Source organism: Canis lupus, chromosome 2 (genome assembly GCF_048164855.1).
Source record: "Canis lupus baileyi chromosome 2, mCanLup2.hap1, whole genome shotgun sequence".
NCBI lineage: Eukaryota > Metazoa > Chordata > Mammalia > Carnivora > Canidae > Canis > Canis lupus.
The window spans coordinates 85,386,272-85,413,787 of NC_132839.1; the positions used below are offsets into that span (position 1 = coordinate 85,386,272).

At 35.3% G+C, this 27,516-nt stretch overlaps 1 protein-coding gene across 4 annotated transcripts in view; it reads right to left on the bottom strand.

The window, feature by feature from the left end:
• Nucleotides 1-27,516, bottom strand: part of TBC1D19 (TBC1 domain family member 19) — a 141,808-nt gene that overhangs the window by 69,506 nt on the left and 44,786 nt on the right. For 3 of the 4 annotated variants that reach the window (XM_072808495.1, XM_072808491.1, XM_072808505.1), the window contains 7 exons: nucleotides 22,377-22,451; nucleotides 21,112-21,175; nucleotides 19,858-19,904; nucleotides 16,356-16,466; nucleotides 11,888-11,960; nucleotides 3,323-3,361; nucleotides 1,574-1,686 (listed from right to left, as the gene is read on the bottom strand). In XM_072808495.1, the coding sequence (XP_072664596.1) occupies nucleotides 1,574-1,686; nucleotides 3,323-3,361; nucleotides 11,888-11,960; nucleotides 16,356-16,466; nucleotides 19,858-19,904; nucleotides 21,112-21,175; nucleotides 22,377-22,451 (522 nt within the window). Of the gene's footprint in view, nucleotides 1-1,573; nucleotides 1,687-3,322; nucleotides 3,362-11,887; nucleotides 11,961-16,355; nucleotides 16,467-19,857; nucleotides 19,905-21,111; nucleotides 21,176-21,490; nucleotides 21,570-22,376; nucleotides 22,452-27,516 lie in introns of all 4 variants that reach the window. The other variant, XM_072808514.1, reaches the window with a different exon arrangement.

Below are 27,516 nucleotides of genomic sequence, written 5' to 3' on the forward strand. Positions count from 1 at the left end.
GACTCGAACCTGGGTCTCCAGGATCAGGCCCTGGGCCAAACGCAGGAGTTAAAACTGCTGAGCCACCCAGGGATCCCGCCATTTTGCATTTAAAAATCAAGATAACCATTAGCTCCAAAATTCAAGTGTAAAAACTGCCTTTAAACATCATACTAAATAATTATTACCTGGGATTACTACTTTTATTCTAGGGTGATACTTCCAGAAAAATTCTAAATTTGTTTCACAAGCCTCTGGAAAGGCAGATTTTGTTAATCTAGATCCTGATTAGTGAAATTGGTAAGTCATCTGTACAGTTGGATCAGAATAAGAGTTACCATCTGTTCCCCAAGAGTTGATAAACTCACAAAAAATGCCCAATATACCCTCAGCATCTATTCTATAAACAGTTACTTTTAGTGTCATCACAAAAGACCAGCAATATCGTTTGGTCTAAAACTTCTCTGAAATAAATCATATTTATTCTTTCAAAAAGTAAGTAATTTTTGACAGTGCTGTTTCACAGAGAGAGATTTAAAACACAAACATACACACACAAGCACATGAATACATAATTTGCAAAGGTTAGAGGTAGTTTTTATAATAATATTAATAATATTTAATTCTCTTAAAAACTGCATTATAAATTATAACTAATTTGTAACAAAATAATATTGCAATATGTAAGTATTGTTTTATTACTACCATTAATGGTGACCCTTTGTGTCAGGCACTATGTTGGAAGACTAACATAACACAACATTTCATTTAATCACAACCACTCTATGATATAAATATTATTACCTATATTTAAGTATGGATAAATTGAAGTTTCAAGAAATTTACCTCACTCAATGGCACATTTCAAATAAATTGAGTGAGGTAGGAGTTGAAACCAGATCCATATGATTCCAAAACACATGCTTTTAACTAGGTGGGGAAGTATTAATTCGCTATTTATTAAAATCTTCAAATGGATGGATTATATGATCAATGGGCTTAAAGCAAAAAAAAAAATTTTTTTTTCAAAAGAATCAACATCATAGAATTTTTCCTTATTGATTCTATTACCTATTGGTGATTTCTCTTTGTATTCATTTTATTTCCTAAAATAAAATGTTCCTATACTTAGAAAAATATTATTCCCACATAATCTGTCAGTTTTTAGAACCATAAAAATAGCACATTACAAAAGTAACTATAAGGAAAAAGGGCTCATTTACATATGCTGGGTGGTCGTTCTTTATTTTTTCCTGTTCTAACAACACAGTTCTACCATATGTCTTCACTGATCTCCACTGGCAGACTACATTTCTTATCATTTTATTTACTGGGTTTTGCACCCATAAGTTTAAAGTGTCCAACTAATAATCAATAACAAAATTTCTACATGAAGCACAGTGACTAAATTCTATTAATCTTGTCTTAAAACTCAAAACTACAGTGATTTTGAAAATAAAAGAGGGGGTAAATATGTTAGAATAAGAAAGCAAAGTAGAGGAAAAAAAAGAAAAGTATTTCTATTATGAATAACTGGTCATTGCAGAATAAAATATTAATAGCTCAAATTTGGCCCACCCTTTTTTCTTCTTACCTCAGGTTGACTGGAAATATTCAAAATGAGAGCCCATAATTCTGCTCTCAGTGCTGTAGGGCTTCCTTGTCTGATATATTGCTGAGCAGCAGCACTATCTTGTTCTGCTAGGACTGTCAAAGTATAGAAAAATCTCATTAGAAAATTCAATAATGTCAGAAATAACACTGAAATTCTTAATTAAGAATCTCTGGGGACGCTAACATTTCCTTTTTATATGTAACATCACGTCTTGACAACCTTCTTTAACTCTCTGAATTTTGAAGTGGCCCTATTTACAGCCCTATACACGTCAAGCCCTACATTCCTCCACCTCCTACCCAATCTGGTAAAAGTTTTTCATGTAGGTACTTGGAAATCACTTTGCTTTAACTATAGCTCCACAGATCTGAAACTAGTGATTATATGCATGTGTGTGTGTGTGTGTGTGTGTGTATAATATATATATAATATATATATATATATAAAACAATCTTTGGATTGCATGATCAAGTAAAGTCATATTTATAAAAAACTCATATCTCTAATGCATATTCTCTAAGTGATGAATGTTCTAGTATTTGGAAGTAGTACGATATTTAAAGTATTATGGTTAAGAATTATGAAGGATGTAAGATATCTAATCTATTAGATAACTTCTTAGCTATCTCCCAAAATCAACAGAAAAGAGATAGCTTTTTAAAAAGAGGTAAAAATAAATAAATATAAGATCTGATAACTTTTAAGAAGGTCAAAAACTATTTGTAAGTAGCCACGTTCACAAAATTAATACATTATCCTTTTGCTTTCATTTTCATTTTTATTTTCTTTAATGAAAATACCAGCTATTAAGTATGGAAAGACAATCTCTCCTAAAACAAACAAAACAAAACAAAAAAAGCAAAATAAGACATACCAGACAACTGCTGATGTTTATCTAACATAGTGTTTTCTTATTATCTTCTTCTTAAAAGGGGGGGAGGAAGCTTATACTAAATGAAAATGACATAACCAAAAGAAATAAAGGGATCATGTAAAATAGATGAGACATATTCTTTAACTTGCTATTGTGTTTAATGCAAATGTCAAACATGAAGGGAAAATGATGAAGCTTTGAATAAATATGATTTTGAAAAATTGAACTAGGGAGTTTAATATAGGACAATATAATTGCCATAGAAGGTAGACTCTGACACAAAGACTTATCTACATTTCATATTTCAAAGACAAAACAAGATTTATAAAAACAAGGAAAAGAATCTTCAAAAGACAGGGAAAATTATTCCCCAGAACACTAAGAGCCGCTTTGGTTATTAAGTCTCACTGTTGTGAACAGTCATCAAGATGTATGAAAGTTATAGTTTCTCCTGATGCAGGGGCATATTCCCATTAACACTAATGAGAAGTGTGTGGGCGCATCAAAGAGAAAGCCTGCCTCTTTGATTTTAAAATGAAATTCTACTGCTGAATGGAATAAGCTAACATTCTAGAAGAATATGTGTCTGCATTTATTATTTCCTTTTTAGTGAGCCATCTGTGTACTTCTTTATCTAACATTTATTGATGAAGCCAAAATGATGCATTTTTCCTCTTTATAAAGATTCCCATAAAAAAAGATTACCATTATATTAGCTACGCAGTTAAATATTACTCTTTTTTAGATTTTTAGATCTTCAGAGATTGAATTTTAGTTGGAGGTACAGAATGCAGACATTTACTTGAGATGGTTTCATTTTCAGTATAGTTTTATAAGTATAATCAAAAACTTACCTTTTTGCCCAATACGTACATGCTCATTTTCAAAAAGTTCTAAAAATTATAGAATAAAATTATTAGATATAAATATGATCAGCCATATTTAGAACAATATTAGGTATATATTTGGCTACTGGTACTGTTTTAAAGCTGAATGGCTCTATAGAAAACTAAGAATATCTTTATATGCAGAAAAATTTTTCTAGGTTGTTTACAGTTCTTGGAAATTAAAAATGGGTTAAGTATATTTAATCAGAAGCAAAAACTGATAACTGTTAAAATAAAACAGAGTATCTTTTCACAACAGAAATATGTCTACTCATCTTGACAGCTTCATTTGCAAAGCCCTACTTCTGCTCTCTAATCTGCCATGAAAGTATGTCTAAAAAAAGCCTTAATGCTATTATAGGTAAAATCCCACTATACAAATGCCATTTTAAAAGATTATATGGGAGAAACAAACATTTGCTTTTTTTATAAAGAATTTATTTTTTTAATCATTTTGAGAGACAGTGAGCACTCAAGAGACAGGTGGAGGAGGAGGGGGGAGAGAGAGAATCTCAAGACTCCATGCTGAGCGTGGACCCCAATGTGGGGCTGGATCCCACCACACTGGAGATCATGACCTGAGATGAAATCAAGAGTTGGACACTTAACTGACTGAGTCACCAAGGTGCCCCAAAGATTTGCTTGCAAAGTACCAATCACAATGGGAAAAGATCATAAAGTAAACCACATTGAAAAAAGAAAAAAACGGGGCACCTGGGTGGCTCAGTTGTTTAAGTGTCTGCCATAGGCTTAGGTCATGATCCCAGGGGTCCTGGGACTGAGCCTGAGTGGGGGTCCCCACTCAGGAGTCTGCTTCTCCCACTCCCTCTGCCCCTCCCCTCCCCTCCTGCACACACACTCTCTCTCTCAAATGGATAAATAAAATCTTAAAAAAAAAAAAAAGAAAGAAAAAGAAAAAAACTCCTGCTCATCAAAAGATACTACTGAGAGTGAAAAGGTAGGTCTCAGAGTAGGATAATATATCTGCAATACATATACCTGGCAAAGGACTTGTATCCAAAACCTGTGAAGAATTCCTGGTAAAGACAGACAACTATCTGACACAATAGGCAAAACATGGGAACAGTTTCTTTACAAAAGAGGAGACCCAAAGGACCGGTAAAGTTATGAAAAGAGGCTCAACCGCATAAAACCACTATGAAATACACACCACCACAATGACTAGAAAATGAAAAAGACGGACAATTCTACACGCAAAGAAAATGGAGCAAATGAACTGTCCATACAAAGGTGATGGGAATGTAAAAGCAGTGTAGCCACTTGGAAAACTGGCAGCACCTACTGACACCGAGTGTATGCACATCCTAGGACAATTAGCAGCTTACTCTCAAGTATATACCTTAATGAAGGCACATGCACCCCAAGGGACACATACTAGAATATTCATGGAAGCACTGATGGTAATGACCAAACAGTGGGAACAACTCAAATGACCATCAGTAGTAGAAATCACCAACCGTATGATCCCACATCTATAAAGTAAAAAATAGGTAAAACTACCCTATGACATTAGAAGCCAGGACTGTTACCCACAGAGGTGGCAAAGTCTAGAAGTGTACCTGGAGGCTTCTTGGATGCTGGTAATACTCTATTTCTTGATCTAATTGGAGGTTTCACAAGTGTGTTGTTCACGTCATAAAAATTCACGGATCAAATATTCAGGATTTGTGTCCTTTTTAGTATATGCATTATACTACTATAAAAGCTATTCGCAAATTAGAGCAAAAAAAAAAGATTATGAAACAATGAGGGGGAAAGCTTTTAGGTCTTCTCATCCCAGAGAAAATCAGTTTTTCAACTTTTTTTCTTCCTCTTTCTCTCCACCATCTGAGGAAGGAGAAGCTACCAATTGGATTTGTTAGATTCCTCAACAGTGATTAGTTGGCTTTTTCTAATGAATGGGATAACTGTGTGTTAAGGGCCATGAACACACATGTGACTGTCTAGGTAAGTAGGGTCTGGATCCCCTAGCAACCTGGTGAGTATGTTGGCACTTGACTCCCTCCTGAGCAGAATGCTCATGCACAGAACACTTAAAGAGTTGCCTGAACTTAGTGGCCTGCTGGTGGTGAGATCTGGGCATTGAGGGAGAAGGAGATCGTCCTGGACTAAAATTTTAACACAGTTTTCTAAAAAGCGTGGTCTGTGATTCCCCAGGTTCAGCCCAGCTAAACATAAAATGGTACCATACTTCATCCTTCCATTTGTTAATATTTTCAGTGTTAATTTTTTTAGATTTAAAAAATTATCCATAAACCTGGTTTTACTAAATAGAATATGTGATCTAGAGTACCCTATTCTTTTAGTTTACTATGTTCCTAATGGCTATGAAGTAATTAGTTGGGCAGATTATACAATGACCAGGTAAAGTGTTTGGGGTTCCTGCCAACATATGATCATTTTCTCTAACTAAAGTATTTGAATATATTTATTTGAAAGACTGTATATACAATAACAATACCAGTCACATTTTAATTAGCTATTACTGCCAAGACTTAATAACCAAAGAATCAAACATTGTCAGCCAATTCTTGTCTCTTTTACAAGTGGATGACACTACTGGATGATAGTGCTTTATCATTGAAAGTAGTATGAAATAAAAATAGGGAGACTTCTTTATAGAATTTATTTATTCAGTTATGTGACATACAAAGATTTTGCTTTTTAGGTGCTATTTTCGAGTCCAAGAATACAAAGCCCAAAAAAGTCAGAACCAGAATTTCCAATCCGTCAACTCAAAAAATGCTTGTTATGTTGTTGTTAACTATGTTAATACATTTATCTATATTAACAGATCTATATAATGCATCTATACAAATAAATCTTGCTTGAAAAAAAAAGTGCTCTGGTAAGATGAATTGGGAAGATTCTGAGTTAGAAGTTTACTTGGGATTTCTCACAGTCTTTAAGGCTAACAGTAACACACAGTGTGTATCTTTCCCAAACCTTATTTGGCAGCGAGATCCCCCCTTTTCACAGGACATCTATCTGATGAACACTTCATGGAAGACACTTCCACTTCATGGAAATGCTGAGCCAACTAAAGACGCTTTTTTCTTTTAGAAATAACAAACTAGAAAATCTCTATTTAGCAAAAACCCTTGTAGTAAGATTATTATGTATATTCAGACAGTAATATCAGACATACGACCCCCTCCTTTATCATAAAAGCTTATGAAACAATGCTGATCTTGCTCATCCTTTTAGCATGAGTCTTATAGTTTCCACTGTAAGTATGCATACATGTGTATAGGTGTATTTAAAATAATGCATATTCATGAGTTTGTAGGAATAATGAATATGTCTAATTTTAAATTACTTATTTATTTTTTAAAAGATACATTATTCAGCATCATGATCAGACTATTACGTTTAGCAATCAACAGCATGGGTACAAAATAAAAATCTACATTAAAATCCTTTGTTGGAGTGTTTTACACTTTCTACAGAAAATAACCTGTTATACAATTAGTCACAAATACAGTCCTCGAGTTCTTTGCCCATACGCAGGAGTACTGTCCAACACACGTCTTCTTTGTAGCAGCTAGGCCCTGCCACCCCTGTGCTTGGCTGAGCTGAGTTCACAAACCTGTTATAACCTGTAGCTTCCCTGCCACTTCTCTGGCTCTCCTCTCCTGCTTAAGCTTTGCTTCCTGGCAGTAATGAAAACCTTCTGCCACTGTCCTAGCTGCCGCTGCTGCTGGAACCACCACAGCCACCTTGGCTTCCGGGTTTGGCAAAGTATTGGCGTCCATCACCACAGGGGCCAGAGCTTCTGCCTCCAGAATGTCCTCCTTTCATGGGTCCAAAACTTGAGGACTGATTGTTGTAACTGCTAAAATCATGACAGGTTCCACCACCTCCAAAGTCGCTTCCATCATTACCAAATCCATCCTAGCCAGCCCCACTGCCACTGTATCCACCACCACACTGCCACCGAAGCTACCTCGCCCAGTGAAGTTCCCACCATGACCGACGTTGTTATTCCCAGCAAAACCACCTCCACAACCACCTCCAAAGTCTGCAGCACCACTTTGACCTCTTTGGCTGGATGAAGCACTAGGCCTTCTCTTGCTTAGATAGGGCTTTCCTTACTTCACACTTGTGGCCATTCACACTATGGGATTTCTGAGTGATAATCTTGTCTACAGAGTCAGGGTCATCAAATGTTACAGAAGCCACACCTTGCTTTGTGCCACCATCTCGGTCAGTCATGATCTCAATCACTTCAATTTTCCCCATATTCAAAAATAATCTCTTAGATGATGTTCCTCAGTGTCTTCTTTAATGCCACCAACAAAAATCCTTCTCACAGTTAAGTGGGCTTTGAGAATCTTTTTTTTTTTTTTAAAGATTTTATTTATTTATTCATGACAGACGCACAGAGAGAGAGGCAGAGACACAGGCAGAGGGAGAAGCAGACTCCCATGCAGGGAGCCCGATGTGGGACTCAATCCTGGGACTCCAGGCTGAAGGCAGGCGCTAAACTGCTGAGCCACCCAGGGATCCTGAGAATCTTCTCTTGGGACAGCCCTCTTTGGTTCCACAACTCTTCCATCCACCTTGTATGGCCTTGCATTCATGGCTGCATCCACCTTCTTCATGAGGCATGCGTGACCAACCCAAAGCCTCTGGAGCGCTTGGTGTTTGGATCCCTCATTACCACATTGTCTGTAAGTGTTCCCCATTGCTCAGAATGGCTCCTCAGACTTTCAATGGTTGTTTCAAAGTTCAAACTTCTGATGAAGAGCTTCTACAGCTGCTCATGCTCTTTTGGAGACTCTTAGACATGATGGCGGTGGGAGGAGAAACTTTAACAATGCTTACTTGGCAGTGTCCACAGGCAGAAAGGTTAAATTATCTTTTAAAATTTTATTATTTAATTTTTAAAATTTAAATTCAATTAATTAACATGTAGTGTATTATTAGTTTTAGAGGTAGAGGTCAGTGATTTATCAGCTATGTATAACACCCAGTGCTCATCACATCACGTGCCCTCCTTAATGCCCATCACATTGTTACCTCATCCCCCAAACCCCCTTCCCTCCAGCAAACTCCCCTGTTTGTTTCCTATGATTAAGAATCTCTTATGGTTTGTCTCCCTCTGATTATTTCTTGCTTTCTTTTTCTCTCTCTTCTTCTGTGTTCCACTGTTTTGTTTCTTAAATTCCACATAAAATTTTAAATTATTTTTAAATAAGGATTCTGTATTAAAAAGGTAAGGATTTTTCTCCTACTTTATATAAAGGCCGTTAAGTTAGTAAGTGGGAAATATACTTTGAATATGAAAATTGAATAATAGCATTGATGAAACACATGTTTTTACAGATAAGGATATATAGTGCCTTAAGTCAAAATAAACTTAATCTGAAATATAAAACTTGGGACACCTGGGTGGTCCAGCAGTTGAGCGTCTGCTTTTTGCTCAGGGTGTGATCCTGGGATCAGGGATTGAGTCACACATCAGGCTCCCTGTAGGGAGCCTACTTCTCCCTCTGCCTCTCTCTTTGGGTCTCTCATGAATAAATAAATAAATAAAATCTTTTTAAAAAAAAAAAAAGAAGAAGAAATATGAAACTTGCCTCTAGCCAAACACAAGTATTAGCAACATTTCAAATCCTTAGCATTACTGTTACAATTTAACCAAAGCCACATAGACTAAAAAAAATAAAAATAATAATGAATTCTAGGCAAAAGTAGTTATACATGATCTCATTCTTCTTTCTAACTGCTGATTAGCAATTCTCAAGTCATGTAAAAATCCAAGTAATGTATCACTGAAATCAATCTCATTGGATAAGCACCAATTTAACCCAATATCTAGAAGTCTTGCTTTGAGGAGTAGAAAGTAAAAACAACTGCATCAGCTAAAGAGACTATCAGCCTCCTCTAGCAGATGCAGTGTTCCTTCCTCTGTTCCAACTGCCCCCTGTATGTAATAATAGCAAATACCACACTGATTCTTATCTGAATCCTACTTTCCACTATACCTTCCCCAAGAGTAAAGACTGTCACATCTATGTGTTCACTAGTCCCTGGCCCTTAGCAGGGTCTCACATTTGTTGTCTTATAAATGAATCAAAGAAGAAAGAAATACATTCTAGATTAAGAAAACAATTAGGCTTTCTAAAGCATAGCTACTACAGGGCTTAGAATAATTTTAAGCAATTCTTAAGAGTTATTTCAAAAGTGAGAAACATAAATATAATTCAAGGTTATATTATTATTTCCTTTTCTTTTTGTTATATATATGGTACTGGCCATGAACAGAAATATAAGGCATCTGTCTTATTCTGTTCAGATTGCTACCACAAAACACCCACAGACTGGGTTATAAATAACAGAAATTTATTTCGTACAGTTCTGGGGGCTGGAACTCCAAGATCAGGGTGCCAGTATGGTTGGGCTCTGGTGAAGGCTCTCCTCTGGGTTGCAGACTGCTGACTTTTCTCTGTGTCTTCACATGGTAGAAGGTCTAAAGAGCTCTTTTACAAGGGCACTGATCTTATTCATAATGGTACCACCCTTTTGACTTAATCACTTTTCTGAGGCCTCACCTAATACCATCACCTTGGGGGTTAGAACTTCAAAATATTTCAGAAGGACAAAAACATCTAAACCATAGCATATCTTATTCTATAAGATATCTGATACTTTCTTTTAAAATAAGAAAAGACAAAAATAAAATAAAATGAGAAAAGACTACCAAAGGTGTCAGGAAAGCAGACAGCATATAATAGCAGGCTCTGGAGGCAGACTGGTTAGTCTTGAATCTTGGTTCTAGCACTTACTAGCCTTGGGCACGTTACTTAACATCTCACTTCTTCAACTTTAAAATGGTAGTAATACTTCCACCTCACATGATACTAGAAAACTAAAACCATAATGCAGTACTACTATATACCACCAGAATGACCACAACAAAGAGGATGGCATACATCAAGCATTAGCAAGCACATAAGGTCAACTTCCACTCTCATATCTAGTTGGTAGAAGTGTAAACTGGTACTACAATTTTTGAAAATTCTTTGGAAGTTATCTACCAAAGCCAAACTTATGAAACCCCAGGAGAGAAATTGTCTTCCCAGGTGTATACTCAACAGAGGAGTATACATATATGCTCACCAAAAGAAACATACTAGGATGTTCATAGCAGCCTTATTTGTAATAGCCCAAAACTTGAAACTTCCCAAATACTCATCAATAGTGGAATGGATAAATAGATGTGTGGTATATTAATACAGAACACTATAATGCAAAAAGAAAAAAAAAAGGCCCACAAATACATACAACAATATGACTGAATCTCACAAACGTGGAACAAAAGAAGTCAAACATTAAAGGGTCCATAATTTTAGCTTCCATTCATATGAAGTTCAAGAATTGCCAAAATTAATCTATACTGCTAGAAATCAGAATAGTGGTTATCTTTGAAAAAGGGAAGATTGAAAGAGGGTATGGGGAAGCTTTGGTTTATTGATCTGGGTTGTATTTTAAAAGGTGTGAATTTTAAAATTCACAAAAAATTCATAAGAAATTCAATGATACATGTACTTTTCCTTTTTTTTTTTTTTTTTAAAGTAATCTCTACACCCACCCATGGGGCTCAAACTCACAACCCAAGATCAAGAATCACACACTACCAACTAAGCCAGGCAGGTGCCCCCGTACTTCTCTGTACACATCATACATTAAGAAAGTTTTAAAAATAGTAACAGTCCATTCGTTCTAGAGCAGCTGGGATTAAAATGAGATAATACACATGTAACATATAGGTACTCAGTGGCTGTTTATTATATATTTTTATTATTATTAACATTATTAACAATAAGAAATTATAATTATATTGTTATTAACAATAAGAAATAGCCAACATCTTTATTTTACAGAGAAAAAAATTAGTCCAAAAATGTAAAGTGACTTGTCCAAGTCACAGGGCTAGATGGTGATGGAGAAAAGACTAGAACAATTCCACTTCAATTTAGGCCTTCTGTATTTTAAGTCAATTTTTACTTCTTGTTTATCATAGCTAAATATCAATCTAGTCTTTTATGAGAAACTTAGTATTTATGCACAAAAAAAGAAAAGCTAGGGAAATTTTCTGTTTGGTTAAGATTTAAAAGACACTAATTTTACAGCCTAAGTTTATACAAGTAGAATATCAGTATACAATTAACTTGGTGATACAAACAGTAATAAAAATAGGTAATAATGGCCGGTACATGAAAATATGAATGGTGCCAGCGATGATTTTGCCAACAAAGTGACTTAAGTATGTCTAATGACTTTTCAAAATTAAAGACCTTCAAATAAAAAGATAAAATCTAGTTGAATTCTGATAATGACAACATACAGAATTCAATTCAATAATTAACAGTAATCAAGAAGAAAAAAACTATGCTTGGTTTTCAGATATAAAAAAGTTACTAGATTAATTTGGAAATGGCAAGATGAGCCTTCAATTCACTCTCATTTATCATTAATTATATGCCGTATGGGAGAAACACTCACCAGGAGGCACTTGTGTAGAATCATCTATACCCAGCTGTCCTGTAGTTAAGCCGAGTTCAACAAAAAATTCTTTCTGGAAAATAACACAGGATTAACATACATCTCAGACTTTGCTACATAATATTAAAAAAATCAGCTTCCTCAAAACATCAGCTTAAATAAAAATCACAAAGTAAAATGAATTTTGCTTCATTCAAATATCTAAAAAAGAAAAAAAATATATTATTGAACTTTTCAAGAGTAATACATTGGTTCAAAATTTTGAATTTTTAAGCAACAGACTAATTAGTAAAGTAAGACATGGTAATTACACTTTCGAGTAAAGAGCTAATAACACTCAAATTATTCCTGAAACACACGCACACACACACACAGAGCATGTGTAGAATTTATCAATTTTGTCTTCTAAATTCATTGTCTAAAATTACCAACATAATTGTCTACCTGTGTTTTCTATGGTACTGGACTTCATTCCACTTTAAATCAACTAAACACTGCAAATATCCAAAACAAGTTAAATTAATTTTTAAGTAAAATTAGACGATCAAGTGTTCTGTTAAACTAAGAATAAATTAGATTTATTCTCCAGACTTCCTCCACTTATTTAGTAATGTCTAGGGAAAATCATGTTTTATTTTTTAAATATACAAACTCCCCATATAATTCACATTATTTTTATTCCCTAATTAAATATTTCTATTAATATTTGCCTCAGTTTTATTATTCTAATTGCTAAAACCAAACTTCCTTCTTTAAAAAATGGAATTAGTTTTAATCTTTCATAATTATGTATTATTATTTAAGTTAATGATTTATTTGTGCCCTCATAAGAGTTATCCAGCCTAACGTGCACACTCATTTTATTTCTGTATCGATTTTAAATAACTGATGTTACACTCAACTTTTAACTAAACTTGATTTTTATCTGTACTTTAAAAAAGCACTTCAATTTATGTTTCCAATTTTTAATGACTAAAGAGGTAAAAAGAAAAATTTAATGTTATTCTTCTGCTTTCAACCAGTCTTCTACTTATTTTAAATACTGTTCTTTCATTGAAATCATTAGAATTAATGATAAGGTATTTGGTTATTTAATAGTTTTGCCCTCTCTACTACAGAAGGGACTTAGGTTCAAGACACATTTCAATATTAGCTTCTGTAATCATAGTGAAGAATTTTGCTTAGGCTAAGACATGTTAAGATGTAGAAACAGAACTCGGAACATTCATTTTCTATTTAACTGTTCTGTACTATTTTTCACTCGGTATCAGTAGACCTGTGCCCCAATCTCTGATTTCCTTCAAAACTCACCCAGGGTATTAGGCCTTCTTGGATGCCTTCTTTGATACTCTAGGCCAATATAAACAACTTTCTCTGCATATGTATTACCTTTTATAAACCTCTAGCAAAGCACAGGATCACATCATATCGAAATTATCTTTTTACTGTCCATCTCCCCATTAACCTGAAGTTCCTGGAAAGGGCTGTCTCTTGCACATATTTGTACCCTACTGGCATTGTGCTAAGCGACACAGAATAGAGGGGCTCAATAAATACTGAACACCCTGCTGAGCTCTAGTATCCAACCTGTTGCCTCTACATGACTGAATCAGTCAATAGGAATAAGTTGACAACTTCACTTTAGAGTTAATAAGTTTCAGTTAATTTAAAAAATGTCCTTTTAACATGGATGAGTCTATACAATATTGTGAACTAGGTTTGAAAGCCATCTGTTACAGGGTCATATGACTCAGTAAGCCTCACCAAATTCAATACTCATATGGACAAACCAGAATCTAAAATAAACCATGCAGGGATGCCTGGGTGGCTCAGCGGTTAAGCATCTGCCTTCAGCTCAGGGCATGATCCTGGAATCCCGGGATCGAGTTCCATCATCGGGTTCCCTATGAGGAGCCTGCTTCTCCCTCTGCCTGAGTCTCTGCCTCTCTCTCTCTCTCTCTCTCTCTCTATCATAAATAAATAAATAAATCTTTAAAAAAATGAAATGGAAGACTGATAGGGCTATAAAGACCTATTGGAAAATACAGGCCATAGTTGCCTGATGTGTTGTCTCTTGACAGGACTTGGAAGCTATGCTCATGTGTATCATAAGAAACAGTTCCTATTGTCTATAAGACTTCCCTATGTTGTGCCTATGTTACTTTGTCACTTCCAATCGCATGCCTTCCTTGTTGGGACTGGGAAGTAGCACGAGGTTGGCTGTAAGGACTCTCAGCCTGACATACAGACATGCTTTGTTTTCTGTCCCATACTATTATACAAATCTAAGTGAACCTGATCCCAGGTTATAACCTATTGTATCCTGTGAGTGTGAATGTAACTTCAAAACTGAAACAATTATTAGTGCTCATGGTAAGCATGCATTCTCTAAATTGGCTGTCTTTATTTTTTCGCTTTAGTTTTGCTTCTGCCTTTCAAATTGGAAGATTTCAAGTATCTAGAGATCCTAGGTTGGTCAGTCATATTTAGAATGAGGCAATAAACAAGTGCCCGGAAGTGGAGTCTGCAAGGATTGGGCATGGGCACAGTGAAGGGAAAGAACTGAGCAGGCACAGTGATGGAGGCAGGAGATGATGAGAGTAGTCTCACCATTTGATCAACTTTCACTTAGTGTCTCTGTTTTCAAAACAGTGTCTCAGTATTGCACTACTTTAAATCGGAAGTCACTGAATTCTTAGCCTCTCTGACTCTTTTTCTCTCACAAATATGTCTCTGGGGAAGGAGAAGTCACCTGAATATGCAACGTGCCAAGAGTCTGGGGGTCTATTCTCTCCTGATACAGACTTTCACATAGTCTCATTTTTTAAGCCTATGGTTCACCAAGACCTTCTATAACATGGGGTGTCTCCAATTCTTGAGCCTTTGCAAAGTTCTATGGAGAAAATCAATTTGCTTCTTATATTAGTGTCTGGTCAGAAAATAGAAATGTGACAAGGAAAAACAGAATTAGCAAATGTAGAAAGCAACTATGATTTCTAGACTGATGAAGAAGGAACCAAGAAGGAACTAAGAATTCAGGAAAGAGCTCTCTGCCCTCAAGACTGAGATTCAGACTTTTTTTTTTTAACAAAATGCTTACCAGAAGTTGTAGTTATCATCTGTTATCATACAAAGTTATTACACGATTAGCCGACTATATTCTCTAAGCTGCACTTTTCAGAGTTGTGATTTATCTATTTTGTAACTGGAAGTTTATATCTCTTAATCCCCTTTGCCTACTTTGCCCATCCCCCCACTCTGACACCACCAGTTTGTTCTCTGAATCTGTGAGTTTATTTCTGGTTTTTGTTTGTTTTCTTTTTCAGATTCCATGAGATTCAGTCTCTTAAGGATAAAGAATGGCTGCCCCAGGAATGTGCATGGGGGTTAGAGAGGGTGGGTGAAGAAATTTGCCAGAGGGTACAATCTTAGCTGGTTCCGCAGCTGATCTGCTGCCTTCTGAACATAGGATCCAGGAAGGGAAGGCCTTTTCTCCTGTTATGGTCTTGCAGGCCCCCCAACCCTAACCCTCAACTGATAAACCCTAACATTAAGCCAGTTAGCAAAAGAGGAGTGTTTGTAAGATCTAGCTCCAGCAATATAAGGCAGAGCAAAAAAAGGTACATACAGAGATGAAGATAAATTGATTATTAGTATGCCTCTTATCTGTTCCTCCCATCTTCCAGAGAGAGGCATATGGGCTTGATCTTCTTCTGTGTTTAAGTCAGTTATCATCTTCCTACCAGCTCTCCAGCTGAATATATTAACAGAGTTATAAGCTGTTTCCTAGTTTCACCAAAGATAGTATTTATAGTTTTGTGCTCCTTTTTGCTTTGGGGTGATTAGCAAGAAAGGGAGTGATAATTTCTTAACTCCGCCATCAGGAATTCTCCCCATCTTTCTGTAATTGCTGTTTTAAAACTTCCTCACCAAAATGTGACATACAGACATGCTATGTTTTCTGTCCTGTACTATTCTACAAATCTAAGTGAGCCTGATGCCAGGTTATAACCTATTGTATCCTATGAGTGTGAATGTGACAGTTTCCAGAACAAAGACAATCTCTCCCACATCTTCCTTTCCCTTTATCTTCCTCAGTGCCTCATTTGGTTAAGCTTAATAAAAGGCTGGTTGAATTAAATAAAATGAGCATTCCTTAAAATTTTTTAATAAAATTCACAAGTTGCTTCAATGAGTTTTATTGCCATATATCACACACCTGAATCTCAACAAACTGTCTTATAAATCTATGCTGTTGATTAAAATGAGAAAAAAAGAAAAAGCATTTATATAGGTCCATGAGAGCTCATCTTTAGTCCTACTAGCAAAGTAACCCACTCTGTATGTTTACAATAGAAACATTTCACTTCATTTAATGAGCAGACAGTCCTTGTTGCTTGCTGCACTAGAATATTTTTCTAATAGTGTCTTCTAAAATATGTAATATTTTGAATGACTATACACTTACCAATTCAGGGATGTCTTTTACTTTCAGAGGAACTTGAATTAAACCCAAATGAGTCCTGAAACTAAGAGAATCACCATTTTCATAATTTGGGTTGCGAAGATTAATTAACACCTTTAAAAACAAATCCAACAAAATTGGTTAGTTTCTTTATAAGATGTTTACACTTATAAAATTAGCAATGATATTCTTGGTGTATAATCAAAATTAAAAACCATTGGGGCTATGCATATACTTTAATTGCATTCTAAAATACCATAAAATTGTACTGAAATGTTAAAATACCATAAACATGCTTTAAATTTAATATTTCCACTGATGATCTACCATATGAAAGTCTAAAAAGTTAAGAATTTAATTAAAATGAAAAACCTTTCAATGGTAATAAAGAAAACTGCTTGATTATAATATTTAACCAGAGAAGGTAACAGAAAAATTAAAATTGCTTGATTGTAACATTTGCTAGGGAGTTTTAGAATCAGCTGTAGCTCTTTTAAAAACAGCTACTGACAACATTTTTAGATAGTGGAATAATATTGTAGAGTATTGCTTCTAAATCAAACTCACAAGAAAAAAAAATTCAGAAGCCAAGCTAACAAGAAAGATTGCTGAAAGTATATATACTTTCAGAATTAAAGATAAAAAAGTCTTAGATATTTACATATCCTTTAATCTAGAAATCGCACTTCTATGACTATAGAAATAATTAAGATGTTTGCAAAGATAGTGCAAAATGTCAATGAAGTACTGTTTATAACAGAAAAAAAGGATCAATTCATCAACAGGCCTGAAGGAAACAGAATGTTATGATTATTAAAGAGAAAACACAAAAATTACATGAACTTTCAGACCTTAAGTGCTAAAAAAGTGAAGAGTTTGGGAGAAATCTTTAGCAAGCTAAGAAAAATAATCCCATTACCATAAAGGCAGTTTCCGTCAAACTAACTTCTCTTTAGAGTTAAAAGGAGATCCCAGTTGGGGTGCCTGGGTGGCCCAGTGAGTTATGCATCCCATTCTTGGTATCAGCTCTGGTCATGATCTCAGGGTCCTGAGATCGAGCCTTGTATAAGGATCAATACTGAAAGTGGAACCTGCTTAAGATTCTCTTTCTCCTTCTCCCTTTGCCCCTCACATCCCTCCTCCCCGACTTGGTATCTTTCTCTAAAAAGAAAAAAAGGAGACAGTACAGTTGGCTCTTGAACGACACAGGTTTGAACTACATGGGTCCACTGAAATGCAGACTTATTACAGTATAATACTGTAAATGTGCTTTCTTTTCTTTAGGATTTTAATATTTCCTTTCCTCTAGCATACTTTATTGTAAGAGTACAGTATATAATACATATACAAATTATGTGTTAATTGACTATGTTATCAGTAAGATTTCTAGTCGACAGTAGCTATCAGTAGTTAAGTTTTGGGGGAGTCAAAAGTTATATATGGATTTTTGTCTATGCAGAGTATCAAAACTCCTGTGTTATTCAAGCATCAACCATGTTTTATGCTGACAAACTAGTATCAGAGACAACAGTTCAGAAAAGAAATAAAATATGAAAGATTCATTCATTCTTTTATTTCTATAAATAAGAAATCAATACCTATCTATTGAGCAACTATGTGCTAAGCACTATTCTACCTGTTGGAGATAGAGCAGTTAACTTGCAGCTGGTTTGTGGCAGCTACACATTTATCTCCAGGGACACCTGGATGTCCGGCAGTGACGCTTGGCCAAGATGGGATGAGGTACACTAACTAGTTATGTATACTGTGCTATTTAATGTCCCCTGGAGGCAGTTCATGTCAGTTTTGAAAATGTACAGATTGCTGGTTTCATCTGATCCACCAGTGGGGGTATAAAAGACCCGTTGGGAATCTTGTGCCTCAACTCCCAAGGCCAGTGTTTCTCACTTGTATCTTGGCAGTTCAAAACCCAAAGATAAAGCATGTCCTCTGCCACTGAGAAAGGAGCTTTGCCAGGAAGTTTGGATCTCTTTTTATCTTTATGTGCTTTCTTTCTCTTGCTGAAATAAAAGCCTTCTGTGGTTATATCCTATGAAGTCCTGTGAGTCTTTTCAATTATCTGACTCTGTAATTGCTGTAGCAGTGGACAAAATAGAAAGAAAAGCTCTTGCCCTCGTGGACCTTCCATATAATAGGAGAAGGCAGGCCATAAGCAAAACAGAAAAAGAGAATGTTCTATAATGATGAATGCTATGAAGAAAAGCAAAGTAGGAAAAGGCTAAAAGGAGTTCTAAGCAGGGGGCTGGGGGGGGTGTGAGAAGATGACATTTAAAGCAAAGACATAAGGAATGAGGGAATGTGCAGTAAGTATCTGAGGAAAAAGCACTGTGCGCAAAGAAAACAAAAAGCAAAGGCCGTCAATGGGAGGAAGCCAGGGAAAAGCAAAGAGGCTAAAGAAGCTGGAATAGAACAAAGCAGGGAAGAGTTATAGGAAATGAACTCAGAGAGATAAAGGGGTATCAGATCAAATAGGGTGTTTTACGCCACTGTCATGAGTTTGGCTTTTAAGCAGAATGAGATGGGAAGCCGCTGGACACCAGAAGAGTGGTTTACTTGGAATGGTACTTAAAGGGCCTTCTCCTGGGAACTGCACTGAGAACAGATTCTTGGTGGGCAACCCATCCTTCAGAGTAAGATGGGTTAGGACGTTACTATAGTGATCCAGACAAGAGATGAGAGCTTGAACCATGGACGTAGGAGTGGTAGTGAGAGGAAGTGGATGATTCTGGATAAATTTTGAAGGTAAAGATGACAGGATTTGCTCATAGATTATGTGTAAGGTACAAAAGAAAGAGGAGAATCAAAGAAGGGTCAATTAAAATAATTAGTGAGTTCTAACTGCCCAGTAACGAGTTTCACTTAATGATCCATATGCCTCTCAAACTTCACTAAGCTCATTGTCTTCGCTAACAGACCTGTTCCTCCTCTTGTATTTTCTACCTCAAGGGCAAGGTACCTCTCTGTCCAATTAACCAATCTAGACACTTACAGATCATCCTTTTCTTTTTCTCATATTCCCCAAACCTAATCACTTCCCATATCCTCCTAAAAATCTCTTGCAAATCTGTTGAATTCTTTCCACTTCCAATGCTGTTCTTTTGGTTCAGATCCTTTACATGTCTTAGACTTTAGACTTAGACTAGACTTTACATGTCTAGATTACTGGAACAGGGAAGGACAAAAAAGGAAAAGATTCACTGAACATCTGTATGTGCTAGCTAACAGGTTACCTGATTTACAGTCACTATTTTTAATCAAAATCTTCCTAATTGATTTTCTCGCCTCTAATCTTCCCACATTCCAATGTATTTTCCAAGAACTATTTCTGAACACAAATCTGATGTCTTTCCACTGCTTCAGTGACTGCAAGGCTTTTAACATGATGATTCCTCTGCCTAGGGATATTCTTATATCATCATTTCTTCCATTTGCCCCCCCCCCACCCGCCTTACTAATATACCTATATTGACCCAATATAACCTACCTCCAGAAAATCCTTCGGTGCATAAACAGGTCTGAAAAGGCTTAAATCTGGAATTAATAAGATATATTAGAACAAAATTTCAATTAATATAACATATGAATGCTTATTAATAATAAATATTAATGATTCTTTGATATGTTGCTGTGTAGCTAGATTAAATCAGACTTTTGCAGAGTATTGATAATTTGTCATACGTTGTCTAAAGTAGTGAGAAGACAAAAATGAAAAGATAGTCCCTTTCCTTCACAATCTAGATTCTAGAAGAAATTAAGAGTCTCTCCTTCATAAATATGTAATAAATTTCGATTAAATTGAAGAAACAATGTCAAGACACCTGGGTGGCTCAGTGGTTGAGCATTTCTGCCTTTGGCTCAGGTCGTGATCCCGGGGTTCTGGGATCTAGTCCTGCATCAGGCTCTCCATGGGGAGCCTGCTTCTCCCTCTGCCTGTGTCTCTGCCTCTCTCTGTGTGTCTCTCATGAATAAATAAATAAAATCTTAAAAAAAAAAAAAAGAAAAATGTTAATATAACATAAAAGTTCTATATGAGAATTTTCAAAGTACATAGAACATAAATAATACTTTCTTAGTGAATTCTTCTAGTTGTATTGACTGTTCTCCCTTTTGAACTTCTATAACACATTGTTTTCTAGAGAAATCTAGTACCGTACTTATTTCCTGCCTAGTCCTCCATGCTTATTTTTAAAGAGGAGTGGTGAGGCATTATGTACATGTCTACCTAACAATTATATATATCTACTTATTATAGAAAATGAGATAGTTGTCACTCATTATATGCTTATAAAATTGACTGACTCCATTTTAACCATTAAAATAAATCAATTTTTTTTTCAAAATCAATTCTTAAAAATACTTAGGAGCGTCAAAACTTTTCACTATTCAGCCTATCTTTAATATCTTAATGTAATTAAAGTTTGAATAATATTTGCCTTGATTATGAGTCTAAGAAATCCACTGAAAGATTTAATCTACTTTTTAATAAAAATGTTTCCAAATGCTGCTTTAAAAAAGGATAATTGACTTAAATATTCACCAAATAATGTAAAACATTAGCCAAAGTTAGGAATTTTTAAACTGCAAGGTAGAAATTTAAGCAAACAAAGTAGATGATTGTAATTAGTGACAAAGGAAAACTGCTCTCTTTCCAAAAGAATTGCTAATGTTATTATGGATCTGCAATTAAGAAGGCAATTTTTTTCCTACAGCTACATTTTTAAAAACGTTGTTCATATACCTGGTTCATCAGTTCCCATTTCATTCCATTTATTGAGAAGTTCTTTCTGTTCTCCAACTGGCCTCTAAAAAAGGTAATTTTAAAATTGGTTTCATTTTGTGAGGTTTAGCAATGCAGCTGAAAAATAAGAACCAATAACTTATCCAAAAGTTTGAATAAGCTACCATAATATAAGTAGAAATAATTTCACTACATATGGTGAACTTTTTTTGGAATTACTCTTAAATTATTGTTATTTAACTATTATATTATATCTAGTCTCAATGGCTCAATTAGAATATGGTGCTAATGAGTCCAAGAAAAGAAGGTAAATGATCAATACTGGCCAGTAAATTTCACAAAGAAAACCTGCTCCTCAGCCACATACTACATCTCTTACCCCATTCAGCAATCTCAGAAATGCATCGCAAGGGGGACTGGCCAAGAGAGTGTGACTGTGAGTCAGTAGCATCAGCTTCCTATATGAAAGACAGTATATTACACAATACTACATATTTAGACAGTTTTCCATATAAATTTATCTGTTTTTTACACCATCCTTCTGGTGCCTTCAGTGACTTGTCCTTGGGTATTATCCAAAGTTCATCCACTATATCCTGTCTAACAGGAAAGAATAAATAGCATAGTAGCAACAATAAAGTGAAGAGAAATTTGTTTTCTCCTATTCAAAAAGAATCCAGAGCATTCCTCAAATGGCTTTTCTCTCCCTTTTTACCTCTCCCCACTCAAAGCCCATAGTGACAGATAAATGTTGAGAACTAGCTCTAACAATAGTACTATTAGAACTGAATAGTTCAACAACAGAGATGACAAACCATCTTTCCATTCTCTATGTTAACACTGAAAGATGGTACCATACTGGCTATTACAAAGTGATAGTATGCCCAAACTCCATCACTAATTTTAAAAATATGCTTATTGTGCTAATTAACCAAAAATAAGGAGACCGAAGATAATTAAGATACCTACAGTGCATTTGTAACACATATAACTTTTATAGCCAAATCTCTAAAGAACCTATATGTAGATTATCTCCTATATTTTTATTTATTCTCAAGATATGTTCCTTACAAAAAACATCACAGAATTCGTAATAGAAATATAAATAGAATACATCGATGTAATTGGCCTTTTATAGATTTTTGTTTCAAAACAAACTGATACACTGGTTAAAAAAAACAACAAGATAAATCTGCCTAGCAGTTACAACTTCATTGAATTTCTAGTATTTGATTCACAATAAAAGGCTTAAATGTTAAAAGTACCTTTCGTGCCAATGGGATACTCAGTTCAGTGCACATACTATTTAAACTCTTCAAAATTCTTTTTTCCCAACTTCCCTGAAATATAAAGAACAATTTATTATTGTTCTGATTAACAATACCAAAACTAATTTTTAAAAATTAAATAAATTATGAGTTATATAGAAATGCTGAGGTTGGTTGAGACTGGTTATCTTCCTTTATTATTATTTCACCCAACAAATATTGATCACCACCTACTATGTGCAGATACTATCTTTAGTGCTGTGAAGTAAGTCATGAACAGAAAGTCTCAGTCCTCATAGAACTGATGTTCTAAGGGAAGATGGCAATGAGGACAGATTAAAAAAAAAAGAAGGAAATCATACAGTGATAAACATTGTAAGAAAAAATAGCAGATAATAAAAAGGTAAATTACATTTAAACATTTTGTAAATGTTTGATACTCAAAAATCTCATTAATAACCTAGCAAAAATAAAGCTTTATAGGAACTATTATATTCAGTCCTAAATAACTCAGCATGAATGTTCTAACAAGAACTTTCTCCTACATAACCACAATACCACTATCACACCTAAGAAAATGAGCAGTAATATTTCATATCATCTAATACTTAGTCTACCATCAAACTTTTCCACTTGTCCCCAAATAATTTTTACAGTTTTTTTTTTAATCCACAATCCACTAAAAATGTAAGCATTATATTACATTTGGTTGTTATGTCTCTTCCCCTGTAGCTGAATCTAGAGTCCTTTGTCCTTTTCTTTTTCATGATATTGGCTTTTTGAGGAGTCCAGGCCACCTATCTTTTAGAATGTGTTACCAATCTGGATTTGTCTTGTTTTTTGGGGTTTTTTTTTCCAGCATTACCTTCTTCTCTATCTCTTATATCCCTTTTAAACTTGAAATAAAAAGTTCTTTAAATAGTCAAAAATTGATTATCCACATATACCATATTTTAGTAAATTATTCTTTTTAACACCAAGCTAAATGATCATAATTTTTTTGGTCTTTTTACTAAAATATGCCTATAGGCTACTTTTGACTCATTGAAACCAAACTAAAATAATACCAAAGCTTCAAAATTTAGATCAAGAGAGGAGAAAAAAGGAAAACTACGTATACAACATTATTGATAATGGACAGTTATATCTAGTCAATAAAAGTAGAATAATAATAGCAGCTCCAGGGGGGCCTGGGTGGCTCAGTCAGTTAAGTGTCTGCCTTCGGCTCAGGTCATGATCCCAGGGTCCTGGGATTGAACCCTGTATTGGGCTCCCTGCTCAGTGGGGAGCCTGCTTCTCCCTCTCCCTCCGCTGCTCCCCCTGCTTATGGTCTCTCACTCTGTCAATTAAATAAATAAATCTTAAAAAAAAAAAGCTTTAAAAAATGTGGTTATTATAAAGATTAAAGATGTAAAGTGCTTGAAACAGTGACATAATGATAATAATCATTCAATAATTGATAGCTTTTAATATAGCTGTCATTGTTCATAGCTTCCTCTTTAACACACATATTTAAATACATTACTCTTTTTATCTGAACATACTCTCCATGCTCTAGTGTCCAACCCCAACATACTTATTCTTACTTTATCTGAATAAATCTTATTCACCTTTCAGGCCTTCACCTCTATTTTTTTTTTAAGATTTTATTTATTTATTCATGAGAGACATACAGAGAGAGGCAGAGACAGGCAGAGGGAGAAGCAGGCTCCCTGCAGGGATCCTGATGTGGGACTTGATCCCAGAACCCCAGGATCACGACCTGAGCCAAAGGCAGACGCTCAACTGCTGAGCCACCCAGGTATCCCAAGAATATTAAATTCAGAAAAATTGGGATTCTTGTGGCTGGAACAGGGGACATGAACTATTATGGCTGAAAATTCAAATAATGAAAAGATATTGATTCAACAAACATTTACTGACCACTTATTAAACACATGCCACTAAAAATGAATAAAACAGCATCCCTGTCTCTGAGAAATACATCACTTTTGTCATGGGGGTGGGGAAGATAAGACAGCACAAATAACATGAGACAGGTTCAAAAACTTCACAAGGACTATTATCAGCCCATACGTCATACACACATGGAAAGAGCATAAAAGAATAAATGAGGAAACAGGAAGCTGGGTATGTCAAAACTTCTAGTTGTTAATAGAATACATACCACTTCTTTTTTTTTTTTTTTTAATTTTTATTTATTTATGATAGGCACACAGTGAGAGAGAGAGAGAGAGAGGCAGAGACACAGGCAGAGGGAGAAGCAGGCTCCATGCACCGGGAGCCCGACGTGGGATTCGATCCCGGGTCTCCAGGATCGCGCCCTGGGCCAAAGGCAGGCGCCAAACCGCTGCGCCACCCAGGGATCCCCATACCACTTCTTTTAAAAGTCTAAAAAATATTGAAAGGAAAGTAACTTCAATGATTTGCATTTCTCCATTCCCTCTTCCATATTTATGACACAATGCCAAGGTTGAGGGCTTTCCCAAGGTATCCCCTACAAGAACTTCAGTCAAGGGACACCTGGGTGACTCAGTGGTTGAGTGTCTGCCTTCTGCTCAGGTCATGATCCCAGGGTCCTGGGATCGAGTCCCGCATCGGGCTCTCTGCAAGAAGCCTGCTTCTCCCTCTGCCCATGTCTCTGCCTCTCTCTCTGTCTCTCATGAATAAATAAATAAAATCTTAAAAAACAACAAAACTTCAGTCAGATGATCAGAGAGGTTATTTCCATAGAAACCTTGGGTAGTCTGGGAAGTCATTTCTATAAACATCAGAAAGAGGAATAGAATTTCCTAACAATGAAGGGAAATCCAAGATGAAGAAAGTAGTCGCTGGCAACCTGGGTCATCCTTTAGGTTCCCTGAAGAACTCTAATCTTAACTTAGGGGTATTTATTTGTTTGTTTACTTACTGCCACACTGACTGACGTGTATGGAGTGCTTTCTACGTGCCAAGCACAAAACTACGACCAGTGAGTAAATGGTATAAGGAGCATAGGGCCATTTTAATACAAGAAAGAAACTTTCCAACAAGTAGAAAGGCTTAACCAAAACGGCTTAAGTTAGTGAAATTGTGAGCTCTCTGATTCCAGAAGTACTCAAGCAAAAGGAGATGGACTCCTGAGGTTGGACAAGATAAACATGATGGATCTACCTCAAATCCAGTTTTATAAATACTTAACTTTTCTCAAGCTCTATCTGTAGAAGTGACTAAAACAAGCCCAGAGTCTCAAAAATAAATGCTCAAAAAGTCATGGTCTCAAGCTATTATTTAAATTAAAATGTCAATACATGTTTAGCGCACATAGAAAAAATGGAAGTGGCAAATAAACTATTGAGAAAAGAGAGAGCACTAATAAAAGATACAAAGGAAATAATGGTTCCTACGCAAAGACTTATGAAATAAATAAAGCTTTAAAATGTTATTTAAAAGAAAAATGAATGGCCTTTTACATTTAAAGTGTTTAATAGGAAGACATTACCTTTTACCCAAACCCACATCCTCTCCAAATGAAATTACTGTTGCCTTCAAATCAGTTTCCCTAATAATTGGAATCTATGGTATTAAGTTAAAGGATTTCAGAGTTTTATAAATAAGGTAATTTCTAAGCCACGGGAAGCAAAAAACTTAAAAAAGAATCATAACTGTATTGAAATCTCTAACTGGGTATTAGCTATTGCCTTGCTACTTTTTTTCCTAACAATGAAAGTAAGAAGTCTTAAAAAGCCATATAATTTAGCATGTAAAAACTATGAAATTATAAAATTAAAAATTATTTCCTTCACTCTGAAAAAAAAGAAAGCAAAATAGTTATAATCCAGCTATCTAAAGAAAAAAGCTTTTAGTAATTCTCTGGTTATAATAGTAATACATTTATTCAAGATAATTTGGAAAAAAGAACAGTATGTAAAGAATAGAATAATCAATAAGTATCCATAAATTTCCATCAGCCAAAAATAACCACTGCTAGTACTTTGTTCTCTTAAGTTTTTCTATGTATGTGTGCATGCAATTGAGATACACATTTCTGTATACATATATATATATCTAATTAGAGTGGAATTGTACTGTTTTATATTTTGCTTTTTCCATGTAAGATTATATTGTATACGCTTTCTCATTTCATTATATGCTTCCAAAAATAACATTTTGTTTTTTGGGGTTTTTTTTTGTTTTTGTTTTTTGTTTTTTTTTTTTCAAAAATAACATTTTGAAGCTGTATAACATTGTCTTTTGGAGATATCATGCTATATATATGCAAGTCCTACTGTTATTCATTTAGATTCTTTAAAAAGTTTTAATATTATCATGAACATAAATTTCTATGTTTTCTAATTCTTCCCTTTAGATAAGGTTCTAGAAGTGAAATTAATAGGAAAAAGGGTGTGAATATCTTCTAAGAGGGTACATTTGCTATTTTTTATTTACTCAATTCATCCATCCTTTAAAAAAAAATATCTGCTGAGCATTTGCCATGAGGCAAGCCAGATGTTGAAGGTACAGCTGTGAAAGGAGAGACAGTGGCCCTGCATCACAGAAATGGCATTGTCTCAATGATAATCCAGACAACCCAAGTACTGCAGTAGGAAGTACGGGGGCCTCCTGGATAGAGAATTGGAGACAAAGAAAAAGGACCTGAGAATCTGAGATCTCAGGGTCAGAAAGCCTTCCTAAAGAAACCATCATGTAATATAATACCCAAGAATGTGCAGAAGTTGGCCAGAATATGTGAGATTTGTGGGGAGGCAGTTTCAGGTAGAAGCAACGGCATGAGCAACAGTTCTCCTGCTGGAACAAGAGAAGGAAGTCAAGTACAATTAGACAGAGAAGGTATATGTGTGTGAAAGTGGGCAGGGGAGTGGCAGGATGGGGAGGAACAGTGTGAGGATGCAAGATAAGACCTGAATGGTAAAAAGGAGCAAGATCATTTATAGTTTTGTAAGCAAAAATGAGAAGTTGCAGCTGCATCCTACTAAAGGTCTGGGAAGTTTTGGGGTTTTTAAAAAAGATTTTATTTATTTGAGAGAGAGAGAGAATATGCATATGAGCTTGAACAAGGGGAGGGAGAGGGAAAGAGAGAATCTCAAGCAGACTCCTTACTGAGCATGGAGCCCAATGCAAGGCTGGATATCAGACC